Genomic DNA, 26,652 nt, shown 5'->3' with positions numbered 1-26,652 from the left:
CTTCAATTTAGTCCTAATTATATATTATTTTCGTGAAGATGTGCTTATCACCATCGTGGGCTGAGGATAATTCTTACCTCCGTTTCGGTTTGTTATGCGAATTTAAACATTAATAATTGGCGCCGTTTATGTGTTCGATTTATTATCTAAACTGAAAATGAGAGAAGGATGATTCCTTGACTCACGAGCTCTTCTCTAGAAAACATTAGATAAGTTCCTCCACATTTCATTTATTGTTTTATTTTGAAAGTACTATTAAAACAGATCGGATATACATATATATATATATATATATATATATATTTACATATGAAGGGATTCAGGAAAAGGGTGGCATGCACTGTGAACGTACATCATCAACAACAAGATTAACTTAGATCAAATACATCATCAACAACCACTGAATCCAAATGCAATTATTTAGCATGATCAGGAAATTATCCCCTACTTCAGTCTCAAGATGCATGGGTTTATCTTGTGCATTAAACCTTACTTGGTGCGTGGATCCTCGAAGTAGTGTTGCTGTTGACACATCACATCATCCCATTAACCAAATCACAACGTCCGTACATACTTGACCTTGAGCAGAAGTACTCGTGTTTATCTGGCACATATAACCACCACATGATAATTAATGTCAACATCTGTACTAGTACTTTGAGTTTATAATACCTTAATAGAGGATATTTTGAGGCTACTTGCCATCCAATTCCTACCATATAATAGTACTATTAACCATGGGAAGTAAGCTGAGTCGGGTTAACATGCAATATTTAACTAGAGCATAACATACGTATGTGAAACAAGGCTGACACATGGGGCCGGGGCTCCATTGATCGCTGACACATGTACAGACCAATTGATCACCACCCTCTTTTTTTTCCTACCACCTGTGTGTGTGCCTACTTATAAATGGGAGGCAAAGCTAGCATTATATTTCATTCCATTAAGTGATCTTTAAACTCGATAGACACCTCTTGGTCTCAGTCTGAGGGCACAAACAGAGACCGATCGTCTTCTAAACACTTTTTAAGGTGAAAAGTTCTTTCTCTTTGCATGTACGCTTCATCTCTCACCTTGTATGTACATACTTTAATGGCCTCGATGTTAGTGATCATCTTGTATGCATGTAGTGATTTATTTGTTTCACAGAGGATGTGGAAGTTGAAGATAGCTGAAGGAGGTCCAGGATTGGTGAGCCTCAACAATTTCGTTGGACGACAGCATTGGGAGTTCGACCCTGATGCCGGCACACCTGAAGAACGTGCTGAAGTTGAAAGGGTCCGCGAGGAGTTTAAGAGGAATCGGTTTCGGACGAAGCAAAGTGCAGATCTTTTGATGAGGATGCAGGTTCCAGATCTCTCTCTCTTTCTCTCTCTCATATATACATACTGTCATACATTATACATACATACATATATATATATGTAGATTCATGATATTGAACATTCCATCACGGACCTAGCTTCATGAATTATCATCCAGCAAATATATATTTTGCAGAAGATAGATATTTTTTTTAGTTCCTTTTCTCGGTCCAATGTGGATTACAAGATATCAACTCTCTCAACTGGGTTCCTAAGGTTCAGTTTTGATTGGTTGAAGACTCAACGATCAGTTCGTCAAGAAAACACTTCCAACTATAAATTCTCCGTTGCACGATTCCAATAGATTTCCATGGAAAAATTTTGTTCTAATATTTCTTTGATCTGCTTTTGGGCTAAGTAAAAATGCATCAGTAACTTGAAAGTATACATATAACTTTCTAATCCCATATTTCTGTTGGCTCTTGGCCTTTTTAATTTAATTTGCTTCTTTTTATTATAATATACTTTGGAAAAAAATCAAGCAGTAATTGCAATGAATAATGATATTAATCATGCATTTATAATCAACTCATTTCACAATCAATTAATGTAATAATGTCACTAAATGAAAATACTAATATTTTAAAACTGAATTTCAAATTTTACTCAATCATCCCCTATTGAAAACAGTGTTATAAAATATATTTAAAAAAAAAAAAAAACTTGTATGTTTATCATTTGTGATCAGAAATGTTATATCCACAAATAAAATTTTAAAAAAACCTATAAATTGACGTGACTTCATATAATACATCAAATCTACTTTAAATGAAAAGTAACCTTACAATTATCTGATATACCATATCAACCTAAATTTATTTGTGAATTTATGGGATGTTTTTGTGGATGAACCATTTCTCTTTTCAACTGTGATTAAAATTATATTATTGATCATGAGCCTGGCTGGTAAATGTTAATAACCACCCAAAAATGCTTGAAAAATATCTTAGGATCATATTAAATTGTTCATGTGCTTTGTGTTGGAATCTAGAAAATTTTAATTGAAGGCTTTGGAATTAGTTTTCACTAGCTAGGGCATTCATCTCACTAATTGATATGGAAATCTAACAGCTTAGAAAAGAGAACCCATGTGGGCCAATTGCACTACCAGTCCAAGTGAAAGAAACTGAGGTGATTACAGAGGAAGCAGTCATCACAACATTGAGAAGAGCCCTAACCTTCTATTCATCCATTCAGGCCCACGATGGCCATTGGCCTGCTGAATCTGCCGGCCCCTTGTTTTTCCTCCAACCCTTTGTATGTAGTTTTTTCACCATTCTTTTATATATATATATATATATATATATATAAATATACTTTTCTTAACTTCTCTCCCCCTAAAATATAAAATGTTGACAATGAATTTTTTAAATGTTTTAACTATGATATGTATTAGCATTTAAGACTAATGCTCTACCAATGAACTAATTCTAACATAATTTCATATTTTTACAATATGCAGGTAATGGCATTATACATCACTGGAGCTCTGAATGCCATTTTTTCACCAGAACACCAGAAAGAAATTATTTGATACTTATATAATCATCAGGTATAATGTTTTTGGTTTTTTAATACAAATTAACACAAGTTTGTTTTTAAATAATTACCTAGTATTCAAACAGCTAAAAATACCCCCAAAAACTAAAAATTTAGGTAAATTTAACCTTATGTACAAACTACTACACATATCTATATGTAAATATGTATATTGACTATTTATTTGTTGGATAGAATGAAGATGGAGGTTGGGGCTTCCACATAGAGGGTCATAGCACAATGTTTGGTTCAGCTTTGAGCTATATTGCCTTGAGGATACTTGGAGAGGGTCCTGAAGATGGCGAAGACAAGGCTATGGCTAAAGGACAGAAATGGATCCTTGACCATGGTGGTTTAGTGGCAATTCCATCTTGGGGAAAGTTTTGGATCACGGTATGTATAACCAGTTGAAATATGAAATATATTTCATTTTAGTTGCCAAGAATTCATGGTAATATTACATGTATATGCCAAGAAAAAAGAAATATAAAGTAGCATATTCTAGTGTCCAACTAGAAGTATCACCATATTGAAGTGTATATACCTGAGTTTGAGAGGTTAGATTGTAGCCCAAAAGTTCATTTGCCTTACAAAATGATGAAAGCATTTTAATTTATCATTCAACCCTATATAATATTTACTATATTGTGAAAACTCAGAGGCTTCCTAACATGGATAGGTACTGGGATTATATGAGTGGTCTGGCTGCAATCCATTGCCCCCAGAGTTCTGGCTTCTTCCACAAATCTCTCCAATTCATCCAGGTTCTTTCATTTCACACTTTTTTGTTGAAAAGCACAATTTGTAATTTATATAAGATGCAAGGAAAATGCAATGATATTGTCTCATACTTGAGGTTGTTATTTATATGAGATGCAGGCAAAATGTTGTGCTATTGTCGCTTGGTTTACATGCCAATGTCTTATTTATATGGGAAAAGGTTTGTTGGTCCAATCACTGAGTTGATTCAATCACTAAGGCAAGAGTTGTACAACGAGCCTTACCATCAAATTAACTGGAACAAAGCTCGGAATACAGTTGCAAAGGTTGGTTAAATCCTTAGTCTCTATATCATGCATTTGCTTTCCATGCCATAAACCTCCATCGTAGATCCCACTTAAGCAAATATAAAAATTTCTAACAAAATATTGTATATATGAAACTTACACAATGTGCTAATTTAGGAGGATCTCTACTATCCACATCCTTTTATACAAGATATGCTATGGGGATTTCTTCACCATGCAATAGAACCTCTTCTAACCCAGTGGCCCTTTTCATTGTTGAGAGAGAAGGCACTTAAAGTTGCAATTGATCATGTTCATTATGAGGACAAGAACACCAGATACCTTTGCATTGGAAGCGTGGAAAAGGTTGTCACTAATTAGTGTTACAACTATAATCAAAATGCAATCATATAGATCATACTAGTTGATGTGTGCTTTATGAACTAATTTGTCAAGGTAATTTGTATTACAGGTGCTATGTTTGATTGCCTGTTGGGCCGAAGATCCGAATGGGGAAGCATACAAGCTTCATCTAGCTAGGATTCCCGACAACTATTGGGTTGCTGAAGATGGTTTAAAAATTCAGGTGATGTAAGCATGTCAATGCAAATCACATATACATAAAGCATGTACTCGAGCCTAAAGAATTGCAAAATTTCAATCCATTTGAAATCTTATCTTTTGTCTAGAAATGTACTAATGATTCCAACATTATGTCATGTAGAGTTTTGGCTGTCAGATGTGGGATGCGAGTTTCGCAATCCAAGCGATTCTCTCATGTAATTTGAATGAAGAGTACGGACTAACACTACGTAAATCACATGACTTTGTGAAAGCTTCACAGGTCAAAATTCATGTCAAATGCCCCTTACGAGGTTTGATGGTAGATAATGCTTGAACATAATCATGATATTTAGCTTTAACAAAATTGTGTCATTTTCTAGGTTCGAGAAAACCCTTCTGGCGACTTCAAGGCTATGTATCGACACATAAGTAAAGGAGCATGGACATTCTCAATGCATGATCATGGTTGGCAAGTCTCTGACTGCACAGCAGAAGGCTTGAAGGTAATGCCTCACCTCTACTGAAATATGTGCATTCCAAAATCATAAATTCTCAAGGTTTGTTTAAAGGAAAAAATTTTGCAAAACATTTACTTTTGTAGGTTGCTTTGTTGTTCTCGCAAATGTCGCCGAACCTAGTTGGGGAAAAGATAGAGACAGGGCGATTTTATGATGCTGTTAATGTCATTCTCTCTCTACAAGTAAGGATTCAACAATATATATTCTATTTTTGAATTAGTTAACAAGGAACATAACTTGTTTCTAGTCAGATTGTCCAATTCACTTCTTCTATTTATTATGTTGCTTGACCTGAATAATTGACTTTCTTTTTGCCAATGCAGAGTAGAAATGGTGGTTTCCCAGCTTGGGAGCCTCAAAGAGCATTTGGTTGGTTGGAGGTAACTTATCCAACAAGCCGATTGATTTGGTCTGTTCCTGATTATTATGAGAAAACATCGTTTCAACCCAATACTCACTACTACAAAATTTGTATCTATTTGCAGAAGTTCAACCCCACTGAGTTTTTTGAAGATACTCTTATTGAGCGAGAGTAAGATATCTTCGTAATGAAAACAATTGTCACATAATTAGTCGCTACTTGCTTCCTAACACCAAAATTGTGTCACCTTATAATAGGTATGTAGAATGCACAGCATCAGCAGTTCAAGGTTTGGCGCTCTTTCAGAAATTCTATCCCAAACACCGTAGAATAGAGATAGAGAACACCATTTATAGGGCAATTCAATACATTGAAAATGTACAAGAACCTGATGGATCATGGTATTATGTTTTTTCCATATTATATTCTTGAAAAAGGGCAAAAAAAACAAAATTGCTCTACATATTTGTGCAGATTGTACTTTTTTTTTTTTTTTTTACTTTACTTTTGGCTAATGCTCTTGTTATTAAAGGAGATAACATAAGCATGTTTAGCACTAATACAGGTATGGACATTGGGGGATTTGCTACACCTATGGTACATGGTTTGCTATAGGGGGACTGGTAGCCTGTGGCAAAAACTACAAAAATTGTCCAGCATTGCGCAAAGCTTGTAAATTTCTACTATCAAAGCAGCTACCCAATGGTGGATGGGGAGAGAGTTACCTTTCAAGCCAAAACAAGGTACATAGGCAATTGGTTTTCCAATTTGAATCTGAATTACTATGCAAACAGGAGAAAAGAAAAAAAAAAGTGAGGGTGGAGTGAAAAGGGTTAACTAAAGTAACTTGCTCTTTGAAACAGGAGTGGACAAATATTGAGGGAAACCGTGCAAATTTGGTCCAAACTGCATGGGCTGTGTTATCCCTCATTGAAGCTGGGCAGGTAGTCTATCCGTCATTGTCTCTGAAGTTATTTTGTATATTAGCATTAGTGCATTACATCATGAAAATTATTCAGGTTACCATGGGTGTAGAATTGGTTAAAAACTCAAGAATCTAGCAAACAATGGATGCAGTGGAATATATTAAAAAAATATAATGCATGTTAAAATAGAAAATATACACATAGATGTCATTTTGGAGCTTAAAAAAAATGAATAGAACCCAAGTTGAGTTGGAACAATATATGCATATGAATAGAAAAAATAGGACTTCAAACAATTTTTACAGGGATGAAAGTTGGCAATTGCTTTATTAGGAAGCATCAATATGCTAGTTCTAAATATTTTTGTAAATTATTAGGCTGGGATAGACCCAACACCAATCCACCGTGGGGTAAGGGTGCTAATCAATTCGCAAATGGAAGATGGTGACTTCCCTCAGCAGGTAATTCGCATTTATTCAGAATGCAACGCTTTCAGTTATTTTTTGTGTCATCTTAGTTGTGTGCTTTTATTCTTCTTTCTCTCTTTCATCGCTTCGATTCTTTTCTAATAACATCTTTCTGCATACCAAATTATAATTTCAAAGATAACATAATCAATGGTTATTGGAAACAGGAAATCACTGGAGTATTTATGAGGAATTGTGCATTAAACTACTCATCGTACAGAAACATATTCCCCATATGGGCTCTTGGAGAATATCGGAAGCAACTTCTGTTTGCATGATATCCAAATGCTTAAGCAAGCAAAAGATAACATGTTAAAGTAATTAGCTAGTCCAAATAAGCTTGAGAAATTAATAGAATAGTATGTTCAACAATGTATAGATCGATCGATCGATCATTCTTGTGCCTGAAAAAGGATATTCGCAATTCTCAAGCACTTTGCAAGATGTAATATATGTGTGTAATGGTGTACGCGTGTAGTTTCTTAGTGTAAGCGTGCATCTCCTTAAAAAAACGATTCCTACAACTCAATAATGTACCATAATATATGTGAAAATTAAATTTTACGTACTGTATGGAATTAAATGGATTTCAATGCATGTATACTTCCTTTGTGAGAACCAAAAGTACATATCACTAATTAATGGATAATAGTTATATAAGCCTTCTAGGGTTTTTTTTTTTTTTTTTTTTAAAGGGAGTTTTTGTAATTTTTCCGCATCGAATACGCTTTGCCAAATCTCCGTGAATTTTTAGGCTCATCTAAAGAAACTTCCCAACGTGTCAAGATGTTATTGTGATACGTAGAGAGAGTACGTATAATATATCTACCTCCGATCTCTTCCACATGTTAATCTATAAGTGTTTTCCCTCTCAAAACAGTCTTCATGCTAATCTATACTCTATTAATCCAACACAAGAATCTCCTTTAAGTTTTTTCCCTTTGCCATTTATTAGAATTTGAACTTCGTTCATTTTGCCAAATTAGAGTTGTCTTTAGTAAAAAATCTTTTGTGAGGGCGCGCGAACTTCCCGCTGAGAAAAACTAAAAAAAGCACTCCAATCGTTCGTTTTCTACGTTGATTCAATTTTGTCCACAAGATTATGTTCAGATCCCTCACCTCCGTCTCTCCAACACGTTTCTTAAATTCTCTCTCTGCCTGTGCCCCTTTAATGGAGGTCTACTGTATCGCTGTTGCTTCTTCGAAACTCCTAGGCAATCTGGAAATGTCAGTCCCTGCAGACCATACCGACCAAGGGATTGCATGCAACAGTTCCCAAGTCAGCTATGATACCAAACTGGATAATCAATGTTTCAGATGTGAGGAAACGAAACTTTGGCATAGAACTGGCTACCGCTATTGACATTAGAGCTGTTGTTCCTGATCCGGATATGTGTAGTAAAGATTTGATTTTCTTTTTGGATTATGGAATGCAAATATTTTCTATTAGAAATTTTCAAGAACATCATGCTAGAAGTAGTTCCAGCAATAGAGTAGGACTAATTATAGTAACATTGGCTTCAAATTCATACAAGGTCTTTTCAGGTTATATTAATGATTCAGGAATTTGTTTCCTTTATTTACCGTTATCTTTCAAGAACTTAGTTATATCCTGATGAGCCAATTCTCAAGTATGTCAAGTGTTTAACTTGAGTCAGTGTAAATAGTCAAAACTTGATTTTTGGTGCTGTAGGCCCTTGGGGGAAAAGTAACCAAATTTACATCTTCCTTTACTCCATACATAGATATATAAGAATAGTTGAGGTCAGCAACATTTCACCAGCTGTTTCTGTGAGAGAAATGAGAGAATTCTTTTCATTTTCTGGTAATATTCAATGTGTTGAAATGCAAAGGGAAACTTATGGGACACAGCTTGCTTATGTTACATTCAAGGATTCACAGGGAGAAGATACAGCAGTACTATTGTCGGACAAAAGGCCAGCTGCTACTGGTTTTGCTGTTCAGAATGTTGAAGATATGGTGAGCACATGCTTGCCAAGGATTTTGTCTGGGGAAAAGATGCCATTAGCAAGGCTAAAGCCTTTGACGAACAGCTAGCAATATCACTAACCAATTTGTGGCGCCCCCAATCCCCCTTACATAAATACACAGGGATCGAGACGCCAGGATGGTGACAACACGGTCACACATCCCAACAAAGTGCCAGTATGTGTACATGCAACAGTGTACAAATAAAATAATGCAGCAGATAGTCAACTAAGTACCAGAATTTATTTACAATCAAACATCAGTAAAGATTTAAATAGCAGTTATACAGTCATCCATAAAATATATTACAATAATTTCAAATAAACAAATGAGTGATCCCAGATCACTCCTCAGGCGGAGCCGTCTCCTCAGGCTCGCCTCCTCCTCCTCATCTGTATCAAAATCTGCGTTACCACAAAATAGTATCGCAGGTAAGTATGACCCCAAATAACAACGTAATATAAAATGCATTAAATGCAACTAACATGCATGCACATGATGAAATATGCATTTTTCCACAAGACATCATTTTTCCCGAAAATGATAATTTTCCAACACACGTCAAAATCCCATTTTGGCCCAAAATATCCGTAAAATATTTTTCCAGAAAATGATTTACCCAGAAATCCAACTCGCACTATTTTCTCAGAAAATAGTGCATTAATTCCAAATGCACCATGCATTAATTCCATATGCATCATGGCCTCCCCTATGGACCATCCGCACGTCCTGGCTTTGTAGCGGTACTCAGTTCCGCGCCCAGCACGTACATGGCCAAGCACCCACACTACGCAACGAGCGATGCCCAGTTCCGCGCCCAGTGCGTACGTGGCCAGACATCCTCTAGTCCCCGCCAGCAGAAGGACCACTCAGTCGGCATGAGACCATCTCGTCCGATCCCATTGTCGCCCGGCGACAATCCAGGGGACGTTACTCAGTATATTCCGCTCCCGAGTAACCAGAGGAGCTCCACCGAGTTAATGCCCCATCTCGGCTTGGGGTCGTGATACACACGCACCCAAAATCCATTCTCACATGAAAACCCAGTTTTCATAAACACATGAACATGAATGCAATACACGAAAACCCAGTTTTCTTTACAAACATGATCATGCATGAAATAATGGTATGAACATACACCAACACTGATCCAACATCCATCCAGAACCAATCCCCACAAATCCAATCAAAACAACTCATCAACAACCAAACCAAATAAACCAAACAACTCCAATCACAAATCCATCCGACCCCCGAACTCCTCGGACTCAGTCCGGCATGCCAAATATACAGTGAAATGGGTTAGTGCAAAAATACATTTAAATTACGAAAGTTCTTTGGAGAAATACTTACAATGCTATATAATAATTTTCCGAGGATCACGGGTGCGCTCGAAGTGGAAAAATAGCTGTCGAACAGTGTAAAATACACTGTGGCCGTGGGTCACAGATACCCACTTTTCAACGGTGACAAACGAAGACTCAAATTTGATAGAGTAGGGCCTAGGGAGGTCGGTGAAGCTAGTGGTGGTGAAGGTTGGCCGTGGGTGGCGGCATGGGCGGCGGTAGAAGACCAAAAAGCCCAAAACGGAAATGGAGTTGGATGTGCTTCACCGGTGACAGATTGGAGGTGGGGTTGGGTCCAATGGGATGCCAAGAGGTCGAGGATGAAGTGGTAGGAAGATGGTGGCCGGAGGTGGCGCGACGGTGGCGCAGTGGTGCATGGAACGCCGCGGCTTCAATGGGTTCGTGGTGGTTAACGTCGGCGCGAATGGAGCTGGAAACGGAGGTGTGGCGTCGCCGGTGGCTGGGGGAGCCGGGCGGTGTCGCCAACCGCCGGCACACGGCGGCGGGCTGGGGGAGAGGAAGAACGGACGGAGAGAGAGTGAGGGAGCTGGACGTCGCGCGGGAGAAAGCCAGGAAAGAAAGAAAAGAAAGGAGGAAAAGAAAAAGGAAAGAAAAAAAAAAAGAGGAAAGAGAAAATGCAGAGAAAGAAATGAGGTCTAATCCTCATAACTTGGGTCACAAAAATGATCCGACGGAAACGATTTCAAAACCTCAAGTTAAATAAAATAATTTAAACGTAATGGTAAAGTCAAATTGAAATAATTAAATCCCACAGTAATTAATTAAATATGAAAAACAATTTAAATGCACAACAATAAATAAATATTAAGAAAGCACATAAAAATTGATTTTCACCAATTAAAATCATTGAAATAAACTCATTAAAAATCCAACCAATTTTAAAATACGAGAACAAAATTTAAATAAATAAAAATAATCCTTTAGTAAAAATACACTAAAATGCAGGGTGTTACATCCTCCCCCCCTTAAATAAAATTTCGTCCTCGAAATTGGCAAGGTCAACATTAGGACTAAGACAGGAATAAGATTCAACTAAGAGCAGACTAAGAACATACCACCAAAATAGTCCGGCAAGGCCACTCTATAAGCAACAAACCCAACCTTCTCTACGATCTGAAAATGGCCAACATATCTTGGACTAAGCTTTCCTTTCTTACCAAAGCGCTTAACGCCTTTCATAGGAGAGACTTTAAGATAAACCCAATCACCTACTTCAAAGGATAGGTCTCTTCTTCTTGTATCTGCGTAACTTTTCTGGCGACTTTGCGCTTTAGCCATCTTCTTCCTGATAACTAAACTTGATCCTTCATTTCTTGAATTATCTCAGGCCCAAGCAATTTGTTCTCACCAACTTCATCCCAACATAAAGGCAATCTGCACTTCCGTCCATATAAAGCTTCATACGGGGCCATCTGAATGGAGGAATGAAAACTGTTATTATAAGAGAACTCAATAAGCGGTAAGTGATTCTCCCAACTTCCTTGAAATTCCATGACACAAGACCGCAACATATCCTCCAGAGTCTGAATAGTACGCTCTGATTGACCGTCTGTTTGGGGGTGATACGCCGAACTAAACTTCAATTTAGTGCCTAATGCTGCCTGCAAACTCTTCCAGAAATGGGACGTGAATCGCGAGTCCCGATCTGACACGATACTCTTGGGTATTCCATGCAAACGCACTATCTCCTTGACATATAACCAAGTCAACTTACCCAACGAGTCAGTATTATTAATGGGCAAGAAATGAGCACTCTTGATCAACCAATCAACAATCGCCCAAATTGAGTTCTTCCCACTAGGAGTCCTCGGCAACCCTAGCACAAAATCCATAGAAATATCATCCCACTTCCACTCTGGAATAGGGAGAGGTTGAAGTCTACCTTGATGCTCAACCTTAACTAGACGGCACGTGGTACATTTCTCAATGAACATGGCAATATCCAATATACTCGTTTTAGTCCCCCAATGACACATCACGACCAGTATTCCTAGAGTGACTGCTATCCAAAAATCTCATTTCCTCGAGAACCTTAATACAACATCCAATAAATTCCAATGATCAATAGATCCATACAATAATATGTGCCAACTGCAATCAACTTCTATGCTCCAACTTCTAAACCTTCATTGAATTATACTTTTGGTAACCTAATAGCCACTTCCAATGTTAACCATCAGTAACAGATTTTGCACAACCAGATGATTAATCTCCAATTACAAGTATCTTGTCAAAATTCAAGTCACCATTAATTCTTCAAATCAGCACAATTTGAACTCCTGACTACAACAAAAATACCACGCTTCTGCTGCGCACTCTGATATTCGCCACATGCATAAAACTTACGTCCTCATGAAACTAACACCATCGAGTACAAGGTGGCTCCATTCCTACTAACCAAAACTCTTATCATAATTTGGTAGAAAAATACTCTCTCCCAAAACCATGAGTTATAACTCAAATTCCTCAATTAACTCCAGCTGCCTTGATCAAAATCAAATTCCATAAAATACACCCATGATCATTGACAGAAAATCAATATCAAACAACCTCAACATCTCAAATTGAAAATAAGCAACGTCAACCAAAAATACATTCATCTCCTCTAAGATAAGAAACATACTTTAAAAGACTCAATTCCAATCCAACCAACCAATAAGAGCGCCTATTAACTCCTACCTAACAACCTAAACCCAAAAGCTAATCACCTGCATTCTGAACAACATCTAATCTAACGGTGACTAAACTCATTATGAACCATTATTGACTTCACCAAAACATTAACAAAACCTCATTGGTAACTCGCCCAGCTACTTCTACTCCTATAAGCTAGTATTAGCACGACTAGCTCATTCAATAACACATCACTATTAAACCTCAAGGCAAGCCCTACTGCTCAAATCATCAATCCACCAAAAGCCAATGCAAAGCACCCAAGGATCCTAATGCTTTATTAACTCACATACTTGATCATATTATTCATCGCTAATGTCTAAACTTCAACTTTCAAGATCTTATCATACACCAAATATGACGACCCATCAATCTCTCTTCAAGTTAAATAACAATGTCCTTAATTCAACCAACTGGATGCTCAATCTCCAAAAGAAAGTATAGCCTCAAAAATTTAAATTCCTAGGTAACCTCAAGTCACAATTAATTCCTGAAGATAATTACAATAACTATTCCCAACCATGATTCATTGAGTAACCCACTTCAATTGCACACTTCGATCGACTCACCAAAAACTCCAAGCCAAGGTCTCTTGAATTACTACTATTGTGTTGACTCCTCTTCCACACCAACCAAAACCACTTCTTCCAAACCAAATGAGACTAGGACCTATACTCTCCGAAATCCATAACCACTCACCACTACTATACATCAATCTTACGCACCCTTAGCCAAAACCAATAATCCTCCAAACGTGCAGGTAATCATCCTTACCATATCCATCACTAGACATATATCCTCGAAATCAATAAGAATCATTTCCTATATCCGCACCATCTATTATCCTTAAAATTGATATGGATTAAATCATTAACCTGTCACTGTAACACCAAGCTAAAAATAATTATTTAACCAAATTAGATCAACATCTTCAATCCTCAGAAAATAAACAAACTAGATCATTACTTTCCATCTCCAAGAAAATTCTCGCCTGAAAAAATATTCTCATATCAGTAACTCAACTCTCATCAATCCTATTTTAATTCAGCCTTTCAACTCTGCAATTCTAAAACCTTAACCCAGATATAAATCATTTCCTGAAATCCTCAAGATCGATGATCTTAACTCTAAAACATTCGCCTTATAAAACTTGTAAATTCTAAAACCCCAAATGTTATCAAATTGCTTATCGAGGTCGACAAGATCAAAAACTTTTAATCTAAGTAATCCCTTAATTGCTTGTTGAACCTACCAGCTTAAATCCCATTAACTTATTTTCTAAAAACTATGGGGCCACAAACCTTAGATGAACTTCTCATAAATCTAACATTGACATTCGTTAAACATACAACCTCCTACCCATAGACTCACTACATAAATTCTACAGAATCTAAAACCTCAATTATTCTAAGCAATTAAAAAAAACTATTCCCCTCCTTAGCAGCAACTTGAGTACCTAATCCAAAGAGTTCACCCAGACCCTTATGTTCAAGCCTTGATATTAAAACAACCAATCACCAAGAGTTCAGGCCTACTATACCAATGTTTAAGCCTAACAATGGCCTTCTCAGTCGTACCATCTTCCTGTCATAACATAACCCTTAACCCGCCTTTCAATTTCGAACAAAATAAAATAAAATAAAATTCCATAAATAAAATAACATACGACAAAATGCATAAAACCAATGAAGTAGTTCACAATAAAATAAATAAAACAATAAAATAATCCGCCATAAAATAAAACAAGTAAATTAAAATGACATACAATAAAATAGATAAACAACAAAATTATTATACAATAAAATAAATAAACAACAAAATTATTATACAATAAAATAAATAAAGCCAATAAAACCATACCCAACCAAAGGTAAACACTAATTAAAGCAATAAAATAAAATAAATCAAATAACATCAATTAACATAAAATAAAATAGCAATAAACTCATAATATAAAATAAATAACTTAACTTACACCACTTAAACAAAAATTTTATTATTTTAAAATAATAATAAAAATAATTTTCTGGTACTATCCTAAGGGACATCTGGTTTTACCCAGAGCCGAACTGCTTTGATACCACCTGTGGCGCCCCCAATCCCCCTTACATAAATACACAGGGATCGAGACGCCAGGATGGTGACAACACGGTCACACATCCCAACGAAGTGCCAGTGTGTGTACATGCAACAGTGTACAAATAAAATAATGCAGTGGATAGTCAACTAAGTACCAGAATTTATTTACAATCAAACATCAGTAAAGATTTAAATAGCAGTTATGCAGTCATCCATAAAATATATTACAATAGTTTCAAATAAACAAACGAGTGATCCTAGATCACTCCTCAGGCGGAGCCGTCTCCTCAGGCTCGCCCTCCTACTCCTCATCTGCATCAAAATCTGCGTTACCACAAAATAGTATCGCAGGTAAGTATGACCCCAAATAACAACGTAATATAAAATGCATTAAATGCAACTAACATGCATGCACATGATGAAATATGCATTTTTCCACAAGACATCATTTTCCCCGAAAATGATAATTTTCCAACACACGCCAGAATCCCATTTTGGCCCAAAATATCCGTAAAATATTTTTCCAGAAAATGATTTACCCAGAAATCCAACTCGCACTATTTTCCCAGAAAATAGTGCATTAATTCCAAATGCACCATGCATTAATTCCATATGCACCATGGCCTCCCCTATGGACCATCCGCACGTCCTGACTTCGTAGCGATACTCAGTTCCGCGCCCAGCGCGTACATGGCCAAGCACCCACACTACGCAACGAGCGATGCCCAGTTCCGCGCCCAGCGCGTACGTGGCCAGACATCCTCTAGTCCCCGCCAGCAGAAGGACCACTCAGTCGGCACAAGACCATCTCGTCCGATCCCATTGTCGCCCGGCGACAATCCAGTGGACGTTACTCAGTATATTCCGCTCCCGAGTAACCAGAGGAGCTCCACCGAGTTAATGCCCCATCTCGGCTTGGGGTCGTGATACACATGCACCCAAAATCCATTCTCACATGAAAACCCAGTTTTCATAAACACATGAACATGAATGCAATACACGAAAACCCAGTTTTCTTTACAAACATGATCATGCATGAAATAATGGTATGAACATGCACCAACACTGATCCAACATCCATCCAGAACCAATCCCCACAAATCCAATCAAAACAACTCATCAACAACCAAACCAAATAAACCAAACAACTCCAATCACAAATCCATCCGACCCCCGAACTCCTCGGACTCAGTCCGGCATGCCAAAAATACAGTGAAATGAGTTAGTGCAAAAATACATTTAAATTACGAAAGTTCTTTGGAGAAATACTTACAATGCTATATAATAATTTTCCGAGGATCACGGGTGCGCTCGAAGTGGAAAAATAGCTGTCGAACAGTGTAAAATACACTGTGGCCGTGGGTCACAGATACCCACTTTTCAACGGTGACAAACGAAGACTCAAATTTGATAGAGTAGGGCCTAGGGAGGTCGGTGAAGCTAGTGGTGGTGAAGGTTGGCCGTGGGTGGCGGCATGGGGGGCGGTAGAAGAACAAAAAGCCCAAAACGGAAATGGAGTTGGATGTGCTTCACTGGTGACAGATCGGAGGTGGGGTTGGGTCCAATGGGTTGCCAAGAGGTCGAGGATGAAATGGTAGGAAGATGGTGGCCGGAGGTGGCGCGACGGTGGCGCAGTGGTGCATGAAACGCCGCGGCTTCAATGGGTTCGTGGTGGTTAACGGCGGCGCGAATGGAGCTGGAAACGGTGGTGTGGCGTCGCCGGTGGCTGGGGGAGCTGGGGAGCCGGGCGGTGTCGACCACCGCCGGTGCACGGCGGCGGGCTGGGGGAGAGGAAGAACGGACGGAGAGAGAGTGAGGGAGCTGGACGTCGCGAGGGAGAAAGCCAGGAAAGAAAGAAAAGAAAGGAGGAAAAGAAAAAGGAAAGAAAAAGAAAAGAGAAAAGAGAAAATGCAGAGAAAGAAATGAGGTCTAATCTTCATAACTTGGGTCACAAAATAATCCGACGGAAACGATTTCAAAACCTCAAGTTAAATAAAATAATTTAAACGTAATGGTATAGTCAAATTGAAATAATTAAATCCCACAGTAATTAATTAAATATGAAAAACAATTTAAATGCACAACAATAAATAAATATTAAGAAAGTACATAAAAATTAATTTTCACCAATTAAAATCATAGAAATAAACTCATTAAAAATCCAACCAATTTTAAAATACGAGAATAAAATTTAAATAAATAAAAATAATCCTTTAGTAAAAATACACTAAAATGTGGGGTGTTACACAACTAAACCCGCTTTAAAAAATTTTTAAGTTTAAAGGTAAGAAAAATCCACTTCAGATTAACGAGTATTTTTTTTATGGACTACGAGCCCAGATTTCTTTTTTTTTTTTTACTTTGGTGGAATATGTTTTTTTCAATAGATTTGATAATTAGATTTTAAAATCTTTTAATGGATCAAGTGGATTTTCACCCAAAAAATTTATGAGACAAAGATAATTTTTTTTAAGTTGAGTCGACACCTAAAATTTTTTTTAAAAAAAGCTCATGCATTAATCCTATACAAGATCCAATACATGGGCCAAATATTTTTTTTAGACTAAAGATCCCAGGCCCGTGAAATCGATTCCACGGTTTCACGTCCGTTTGCCCTTTCATGAACGTCTCCTCTTCCTGTTTTCTCTAAGGTTTTATCTGTTTCATGTATCTCATACATGTTTTAAGCATTCTCAACCCTAGAATAAGTGCCGCTCATCCTCCTCTTCACAGAAGGTCAAACTAAGACCTCCACTCCACTACTGCTAGCGAGGCCAGCGCGAGACGACTGGTGGCACGACCATGGTGCTGCTGCATTAGAAAGCCATTTATGTGCGTCTCAGCCACCCAAACTCCTTATGATTTCACCACTCCAGCCGTGCACCACCTACCCACTGCACCTCCACGTAGTTGCCGCCCAGTTCGTCCACCCCACGCAAACCTCTGTCCATACCGCACCGCCATAGCCAGCCGTGAACCCACGACGGAAAACATCACCCTCAACCCCACCAAAGGACCCCTGGTTTTGCATATCAAACAGAGTACCTTTCAACTCATTCGGGGCAATTAGCCACGGCAAGTGATGTTAAATATTTTAACATGAACATTAATAATTGGACCTTTGATTTTCTATGATCCACAATAATAAAACAATGATAATTAAATACGTACATTTCCCCATCTATTTGATGAAGAAATTAATCTAACTATGAGAGAAAGATCATTCTAGCAACTTAGCTTCCTAAGTGTCTCCCGATGGCTCCCGATGGCTAGAGGCACTCTAATATTATATGTGAGAACCATTTAACCCCTCAGTGCTATTTATAGACTTCTGACCATCAAGAAATCTAAGACTTTGTGTTTGACTATGATTAGGGATATAGAGTTAATCTTATCTCTTAGGAGTTTTTTTATCCCATTATAACTCATATATTAACTGATAAGTTTTGAAATATTCCAACTCTATCAAGATGGGTGTGTGGGACATTGAGTTTAAATAAAACTCTTACATTCTTCCACTTGGCTCATACGCCCATTAAATAATATTTTTCGTTCATGAGTTTATCATAGGAAATTAACCATACTGCGCAAATTCATTTCTTAAAACTTTCATAGCTCAAAATACATTTAATGAGTTCCGTAATATCAATGTCAAACCAGCTATCAATGTGAGTCATGGCGGTCCTCTGCTATATGATCAACAAATTCCCTTCCATGTATCACAATACCAGTAACTTAATTTAACACAATCTTTAATTGTGATAATTAAGGCTAATATTGTAATACCTTGGGTTCCAATTCATGTCTATCGTAGACATTATCTTGTCATCATTCGTCCACACCATTCAATGTACATATAAAGTGAAAAAACAAGAAAACAGAAACAACCATAATAGCTATCTTTCAATTTCCAGTAACAAAATACTCAGCATATCAATGACCTCTTTAACATGTTCACATCATGGGTATAAGCATATGACCCATCTTTTCAACATGTCCCTTAAGTATAATCATTAACATACTATTGTTATGGACATATTTGTTTTTGTATATTCTCCTTAATACTTATGTATTTAAATTTTCATTAAATACTTATCATTTGAAGAAAAAATATTCTGATGAATTTTTACAATATTTTCTTAGTGGTTTAGCTATAAGTCAACAATTCTAAGTCCTACGATAAATTTCCTCAATCAGATACCATACATTTTGGCCTCAAAGCATACCACAAACTCAGTCCCTATTGCACATGAAGCAGTAAGAGATTTGCCTCATACTTTTCCATAAAATAACTCTACTAGATAGCAAAATACATAACCATAATTGTATTTTCCATCATTAGACTAATCCCACAAAATAGGGTCTGAATATCCAGTTACCTTAAGAGTATCAGTTCTTCTTAAAGCAACAATATTGTCTTTAATATCTTGCAAATAACCTTGCACTGTTTTCACAACTTTTGGGTCAAACATCCTTCGGTTACTTTGGCGACAACCATTGAACAACAACTCTTCATGTAAAATCTTCCAAAACTCTATGCAACTATACTGAGACAATCTTAACACTCATCGTTTTGGTATTAAAATTCAATCCCAATTACAAAAGATGTCTCATTCATAATTTCATTTTTAAAGTTCCTTAAAGACATAACTTTAATACCATACTATAAACCATAATTCATACTTGCTAAAAGTCATATACATGCATGACCATAAATATAAATATACTCTCACTGACTTACGGGTATATACATTAACAATATTTTTCTTAATTCCAAAATAATATTGGTATTATCAAATTTTAGATACCAATTTTTTAGAAAATCTGTTACCTTTTTTAACTAATCCTTTTATTCGTTTCTTGTAGACTTCAAACTTTCATTCTACAATTGTTTTCACATCTCTTTGATGTAACTCTAAATTATAATGAACTACTCATGCCATAGTGATTCTTAATGAGTTATTTCAAGTTTATTAGAAATCTCTTTCTAATTAATGCTCATTTCTAAGTGAAATCCTTGATTACAAGTCTGACTTTATATTGTTCCATATTGCCTTTTAAAGTCAGGGTTTTGTCTCCAACACCCATTTACATTCGACTTTTATACATTTCAGACAATTTAAACAAAATTTCAGACTTTACATTGATTCATGGATTTCAATCACTCTTTTATGCATCGGTCTTTTATAAAATCACTTATTTTTATAACTTGTGAAAACATATATGAACCTTCATTTATTTCTATGTCAAATTCAAATTTTGAAAATACACCATGCATTCTAACCAAAACTCAAATCAAGAATATCATATGAGGTTACCTGTTCTGATGTCTCTATGGCCAATTCTTCAGTGGTGTTTCTCTGATGAGGTAAATGATCATTTGCTTGTAGTTCCATGTTAACATTAAGATAATTATAAAATGAATTATAAGCATTTTCAAAGTACAAGAATGCACTTCACAACAATCACGTCTCTAATTTCTATACTCCCACTGATTTTGCCAACTATAAGGAATCTGACATTTCAATTTCCTCAGAATTCAAACTATGAATAGAGACAATACAACTTAAATAATTTGGATCTCCGTGAGTAATCAATAATATACCCATTAAGTATTATACGATCCAACTTTCTTTCATTTTGATTGTAAAGTCTTACTTTAGATTGACTATTCATACATGTATAAGCCTTAAATCAAGTTCCACAACTCAGAAGTGTTTGAGACTACTTACTGGGAATACAATTTAAGATATATACCATTATCTTTAATAGTCTTACTACACATCTTTTCAAGAAGTTAACAAAATAGGTCAGGATTATAACCTGACTCATAACATTTTTCGTGGCATTCACTACTTCAATCCAATTCGATGATTTTCACCTTTCTCCCTAGCTGCATTTCCTCTCCATGAGAAGTGCCTCAAGAATTACTAATGGCTTGAGACTTCTCATGTAGCAGATAGATATATCTATACCATGAAAATCATCTATGAAAGTAATGAAATACTTATATATATAAAATATTATAGAGAAAAGATTTACATGCGTCTATATGAATTATCTCAAGAAACTCTCTATTCCTTGTACCATCTTTTCTTGATATGTTTGATTTGTTTTCCTTTTATACAAATCAATACATATACTGAGATTAGAAAATCTAAATGCGGAAAATATTTTATTTACTAATCTCTACAACTTTTCTTGGAGATCTTGTGACATACCAGTTTTGGTTTTAGGGTATATAAGTAAATTTTTTCTAGTAAACTTATATTTTAGAATTTATATTTTTATGATTATAGTTTTATCAGAATTTATATGTACTTTATCTTTATATTTTCTATTATAGTTGCGATTTATGATTTGTTAGAGTTTTGTTTTAATAAGGATTTCTAAAGTGTATCAGATTATGTACTACGGTTTTGTTTTGAAATTTAAAGTTTAAATTTTTTTTCTTCTAGTCACCGAACCTCATCACTTTGTTAGCCTCTGTTGAGAACTTCAAACCACCCAACCCGTATGTTTCTCTCGGTGATTTTGTTTGTTTTGCTAGCGTCCTAGTGGAACTCCAACTCTAGTGCCGTGTATTCCTCTACTCATGCCGTCTATGCTCTTCTAGGGTTTCTATAATTCTCTATCATCTACCATTATAAAACGTGCTTACCTGTGCATGAGAAGACAAACTTGTGAGTTGCGAAAAACCCCTGTTGCCGAACCAGTGCCGTCGCCCCTTCCCCTCGGTGGCCACCTCAAGAGGCGCCGAACCTCTCCTCGACGACACAGAAGCCGCCGACCCATAACCCCCCGTCGAGCCACTCATTTCTCCGGTAAGGCCTCGGCCGCCACAGCTCTCTCTCTCTCTCTCTCTCTTGGTTTCGGTTTAGTAGTTTCTCTCTCTAAACTCTCTCTCTCTTTCTCTCACTCGGTGCCGCACCATCGTAGGAACCCCCAGTCGCGCCGCCGACCACTCCCAGCCACCAGAACTGCCGTCGAGTTAGCCCCTCTCCCTCGGTGAGCTCCTCCATCGCAGACCCTCTCCCTCGCTCTCAACTCTCTGTTTTCCTTTGTTTGTTAGCCAGGTTTTCGGATTCTTTCAAGAATCCGTGGGTCTTATTGGGCCATTGGGCCCTAAGCCCTTGTGCGTGCGTGTGTTGAGCCTGTTCTTTTGATTGGGCTCTTGTTGCAGTATTATATTTATGGGCCAGAGTTTTGATTTTTTTTGCAGATTATAATAATGTTTAATTGAATTTGATCTTATTTTATTTCAATAATTATTTTAGTGAAATTTATTGAGTTTAATATTACTAGTTGAGTTATTAAATAAATGTAGTTAATTAAAGGTTCATTTTTTTTAATAAAAAAATGTTTAAAGAATTAGAAATATGTTTTAAAGTATAATGTTAAGTCTAATGTTTGAGTTAAATTTCCTTTGTCAATTTAGTAAGATTTTAATAAAATTTCTATGTTAAGAATTTAGTGGAATTGGTTAAATTTCTTATAAGATTTAATAATTGTGTTGAGAAATGAAACTTAGTTTAAGAATTTAAGTTTTTGTGAATTATTTTAAAATAGCTCGAGTATTTCTACTAAATTATAAATTAGTATTTTAAGTAATATAAATACTATGAATTATTGATTTTAGTGTTAAACAAATATTGGTTTGACTATATTTTAGAATTTCGAATTTAGTTAAGTAAGATATTAGTATTTATTTATTTCCAAACAATTTAGTGATAGTTATTTATTGAATATAGGTCTCAAGTTACGAAGTATTATTCAAGAAGACACGCAGCGAGGTAAGTAAATTTGATCATAAATTAGGATAATCACAGTTAGCTTATATGTATGTATTATCCAAGCCAGTTCATTGACAGCCACTATTTATGAACCGCTCATGTCATGTGCAAGCATGTCATCTAGCATAGGATACGACCATGTCATTCCGCATCATGTTTAAATTCAGAATTTATGATTATGTATGTAGTATGTCATGCATCTCATGTGTATAAGACACGTAAGCCATCTTAATTTTAAGTGTAAGATAAGATCAGATCAGTTAATAAGATGGCCATTCAGATGCATGGTACCAACGCAGTTCAGTTCAGGGTGGATGTGCAAGCCACGAACTCAGTCGTGATCCACCATAGTATGCCAGAATACTATCAGCGGCTCCCCTTGCGGCCGCGGGATGTGGGGCCGGTGCACAACCTTGCACACAGGGTTAAGTGTGTTGGCCAGTCAGATAAATCAGTTAAATCAAATAAATCAGTCAGATCAGTAAGTTAAGATAGTCATACATAGCATAAGCATCAGCATGAACAGTCATGAATTTTTTTTTTAAGCTCAGCAATGAAAGTTGTTATGAAAATCTTATGTTCATTACGTTTACGTTGTGATAGATTTCTTACTGAGTCATCGACTCATTTTAGTTTGTTTTTATGTTTTTAACCACCCAGGTGAAGATGATGATTACGAGCAGGCAGGCCAGGAATAGAAGGAGCATTTATTTTTTTAGTTCAGACTTTCTAAAATAAACATGTTTTTATGACATGAATTTATTTCAGTTTATTTCATTTAATGTTTTGGAAGACAGTTTTATTAGACATTTTTTCCGCATAATAAAAGTTCAGTTTTTTTTTTAAATTATGAAATTATGGGATCTATTACCGGATTATTTCTATGGAAAATACGTGGCACTCCTAGCCTACGGAAAGGGGGTGTTACAATTTGGTATCAGAGCCAGGTTGATTCTGTAGACTTTTCAAAAAAAAAATTTGTAAATTTTTAGTTAAAGTTCCTAGGATGCTCCTAGCCTGCTCGCGAGTAATCCAGGTTTGTTTACGGTTGAATACATTATAGTTTTTACTAGTTAGAACCATCAGTGTAGGATTGTTTCATTGTCATTATTTTTTTTTTTACGTTCTTATCAAATACTAGATAATTGTTATTATGACATCTTAACGTAGATCATGGCCCCCGGCACTAGAAATCACCCAAACCGAGAGGGATCCTCTGGATCTAATCAGAATGATACTCCAGACCCTCTTGTTGCTGCTGCTACCCAATTCTTCCAGTCAATGGTTAGCGGCCAATTTATGGCGCCTAGAGCTCCACAGGCCGGTTGTACCTGGGAGCAATTTTCCCGCCAGCATCCCTCTACTTTCGATGGCAGACTGAATTCCTTGGATGCGGAAAGCTGGATTGAGCGTTTGGAGCAGATTTTCGAAGCGCTCTACTGCACGGATGATCAGAAGGTGAAATATGCCACTTACCATCTGACTGACATGGCAAACAAGTGGTGGAAGTCGACTCGAGTTTTAGTGCAGCTGGAATTAGGGGAAGCAGTCCCCATTACTTGGGATCATTTCAAGAGGATCTTTCTAGATCACTTTTTCCCACGGACCCTTCGGGAGTCGAGAGCTCGCGAATTTATGGACCTTACTCAAGGAACGATGACGGTAGCACAGTATGCTACGAAATTCATGGAGCTTTCTCGTTTCGCCAGTTACTTAATTCCAGATGAGGAAAAGAAAGCTGAGAAATTCGAGCGCGGACTGGATCGTAGGATTCGAGAACGTGTGCGTACTCTCAGGATTCGGAGTTTCACGGAGCTAGTCACCCGAGCTACCATTGCTGAAGAAGACCTCCAAGAGAGCTTTGAGTACAACAATCAAAGGAAGCGCCAGCAACAGCAACAACTCCAGACAGTGTCGCATAAGGACAAGAGGCCTCACATCGAGAATCGTCAAAGGCCACCACCAGCAGGGCAAACTTACCCCACGTGTGCAACATGTGGAAAGCGACATTTGGGAAAGTGTATGTATGGCCAGAATGTGTGCTTCAAGTGCGGGAAGCCAAACCATCTAGCTCGGGACTGCCCAATTAAGAAACCTGGGGAACCAGGTAGGAGTGGAGGACAGAAGATGCAAGCTACGGCAAGAGTTTATACCCTCACCCCTGTTGATGCTGAGGCATCAAATGATGTAGTCACAGGTACCTTTCGTTTTTCCTAAATTTAGATATCTTTTTAGAATGATGAATAAATTGCATGATCCTGATAGCTCTAAGTTGTTATGACATTCATCTAGGCACATTATCATTGTTTTCACGTCATGCCTCCATTTTATTCGACTCTGGTGCTACTCATTCTTTCATTTCAAACCATTATGCACCTTTGACTGAGAAGATACCGGAACCACTAGAACCTAGCATGTCTGTTGCTACGCCCTCGGGAGAGTACATTATTTGTGATTCTGTACTAATTGGATGTCCGATAGAGATTCAAGGGAGAATTCTTCCTGCGGACTTGATCGTTTTTAATATGTCCGGATTTGACGTGATTTTGGGAATGGACTGGTTATCCCGGAACCATGCCTGTGTGGATTGCTTTAATAAGAGAGTAGTCTTTAAATCCGCAGATGGGGAGGAGTTTAGTTTTCAATCAGTACGAGGAAGTTCCCCTCCTCGTGTAATCTCAGCTTTGCAGGCCACCCGACTTTTGAGACAAGGGTGCACGGGATTTCTAGCAAGTTTGATCTTACCACCAGAAGATGGACTCAAGATTGAAGACATAAGCGTGGTTAGAGATTTTAAAGACGTATTTCCTGAAGATCTTCCAGGGTTACCACAGGATAGAGAAGTTGAGTTCGCGATTGATCTCACTCCAGGAACAGTGCCTATATCTAAAGCACCCTACCGTATAGCTCCAGTTGAGTTAAGGGAACTCAAGGATCAATTGCAAGAGTTACTAGAGAAAGGTTTCATACGCCCCAGTGTTTCTCCATGGGGTGCTCCAGTACTTTTCGTGAAGAAGAAGGATGGGTCTATGCGTTTATGTATTGACTACAGGGAGTTGAATAAAGTAACTATCAAGAACAGATACCCTCTACCCCGGATTGATGACTTATTTGATCAACTTCAGGGAGCCCAAGTCTTTTCTAAGATAGATTTGTGATCCGGTTATCACCAGTTGAAAGTTAAGGAGACAGAAGTGCAGAAGACAGCTTTCCGGAAGCGGTATGGACACTATGAATTCCTTGTTATGCCGTTTGGTCTAACTAATGCCCCCGCAGCCTTCATGGACCTTATGAATAGGGTATTTAAGGATTATCTGGACCAGTTTGTGATAGTTTTTATCGATGATATTCTTATTTATTCTCGGAGTAGCGCTGAGCATGAGGAACATTTGAGGATTGCCCTTCAAACACTAAGAGAAAAGAAGTTGTATGAAAAATTTAAGAAATGTGAGTTTTGGTTACAAGAGATTTCCTTTTTGGGACACGTGGTATCAGCAAAAGGAATTTCAGTGGACCCAGCAAAGGTTGAGGCAGTAGTAAAGTGGGCAAAGCCTAGTAATGTCAGTGAGGTACGAAGTTTCTTAGGCCTCGCTGGTTACTATAGAAGATTTATAGAAGGCTTTTCAAGTATTGCAGCTCCGATGACAAAGTTGACACGAAAGGATGAGAAGTTCCTATGGACAGGTGAGTGTGAGGACAGCTTCCAAGAATTGAAGAAAAGATTAGTGTCAGCACCAATTCTTACAGTTCCTTCGGGAGATGGAGGATTTGTTATATACAGTGATGCTTCACTAAAGGGATTAGGTTGTGTTTTAATGCAGAATGGGAAGGTTATTTCATACGCTTCCCGACAACTAAAGAGTTATGAGCAGAATTACCCAACCCATGATCTGGAACTTGCAGCAGTGGTTTTTGCCTTGAAGATATGGAGACATTATCTTTATGGTGAAAAGTGCGAGATTTATACCGATCATAAGAGTCTGAAATATTTCTTCACGCAGA

At 37.2% G+C, this 26,652-nt stretch overlaps 1 protein-coding gene and 1 pseudogene across 1 annotated transcript in view; both read left to right on the top strand.

Annotated features, from left to right (window-relative positions):
- Positions 1-7,322, top strand: part of LOC121242723 (lupeol synthase-like) — a 59,185-nt gene extending 51,863 nt beyond the window's left edge. The window contains exon 19 of the mRNA XM_041140666.1: positions 6,917-7,322. Within this exon, the coding sequence (XP_040996600.1) occupies positions 6,917-7,027 (111 nt within the window). The 3' untranslated portion in view covers positions 7,028-7,322. The remainder of the gene's footprint in view (positions 1-6,916) is intronic.
- Positions 927-6,432, top strand: LOC121242725 (annotated as a pseudogene).
- Positions 7,323-26,652: the final 19,330 nt, after the last annotated feature.

This window comes from Juglans microcarpa x Juglans regia, chromosome 8D (assembly GCF_004785595.1).
Source record: "Juglans microcarpa x Juglans regia isolate MS1-56 chromosome 8D, Jm3101_v1.0, whole genome shotgun sequence".
Classification (NCBI taxonomy): domain Eukaryota; kingdom Viridiplantae; phylum Streptophyta; class Magnoliopsida; order Fagales; family Juglandaceae; genus Juglans; species Juglans microcarpa x Juglans regia.
This window is presented reverse-complemented; position numbering and strand designations above follow the sequence as displayed.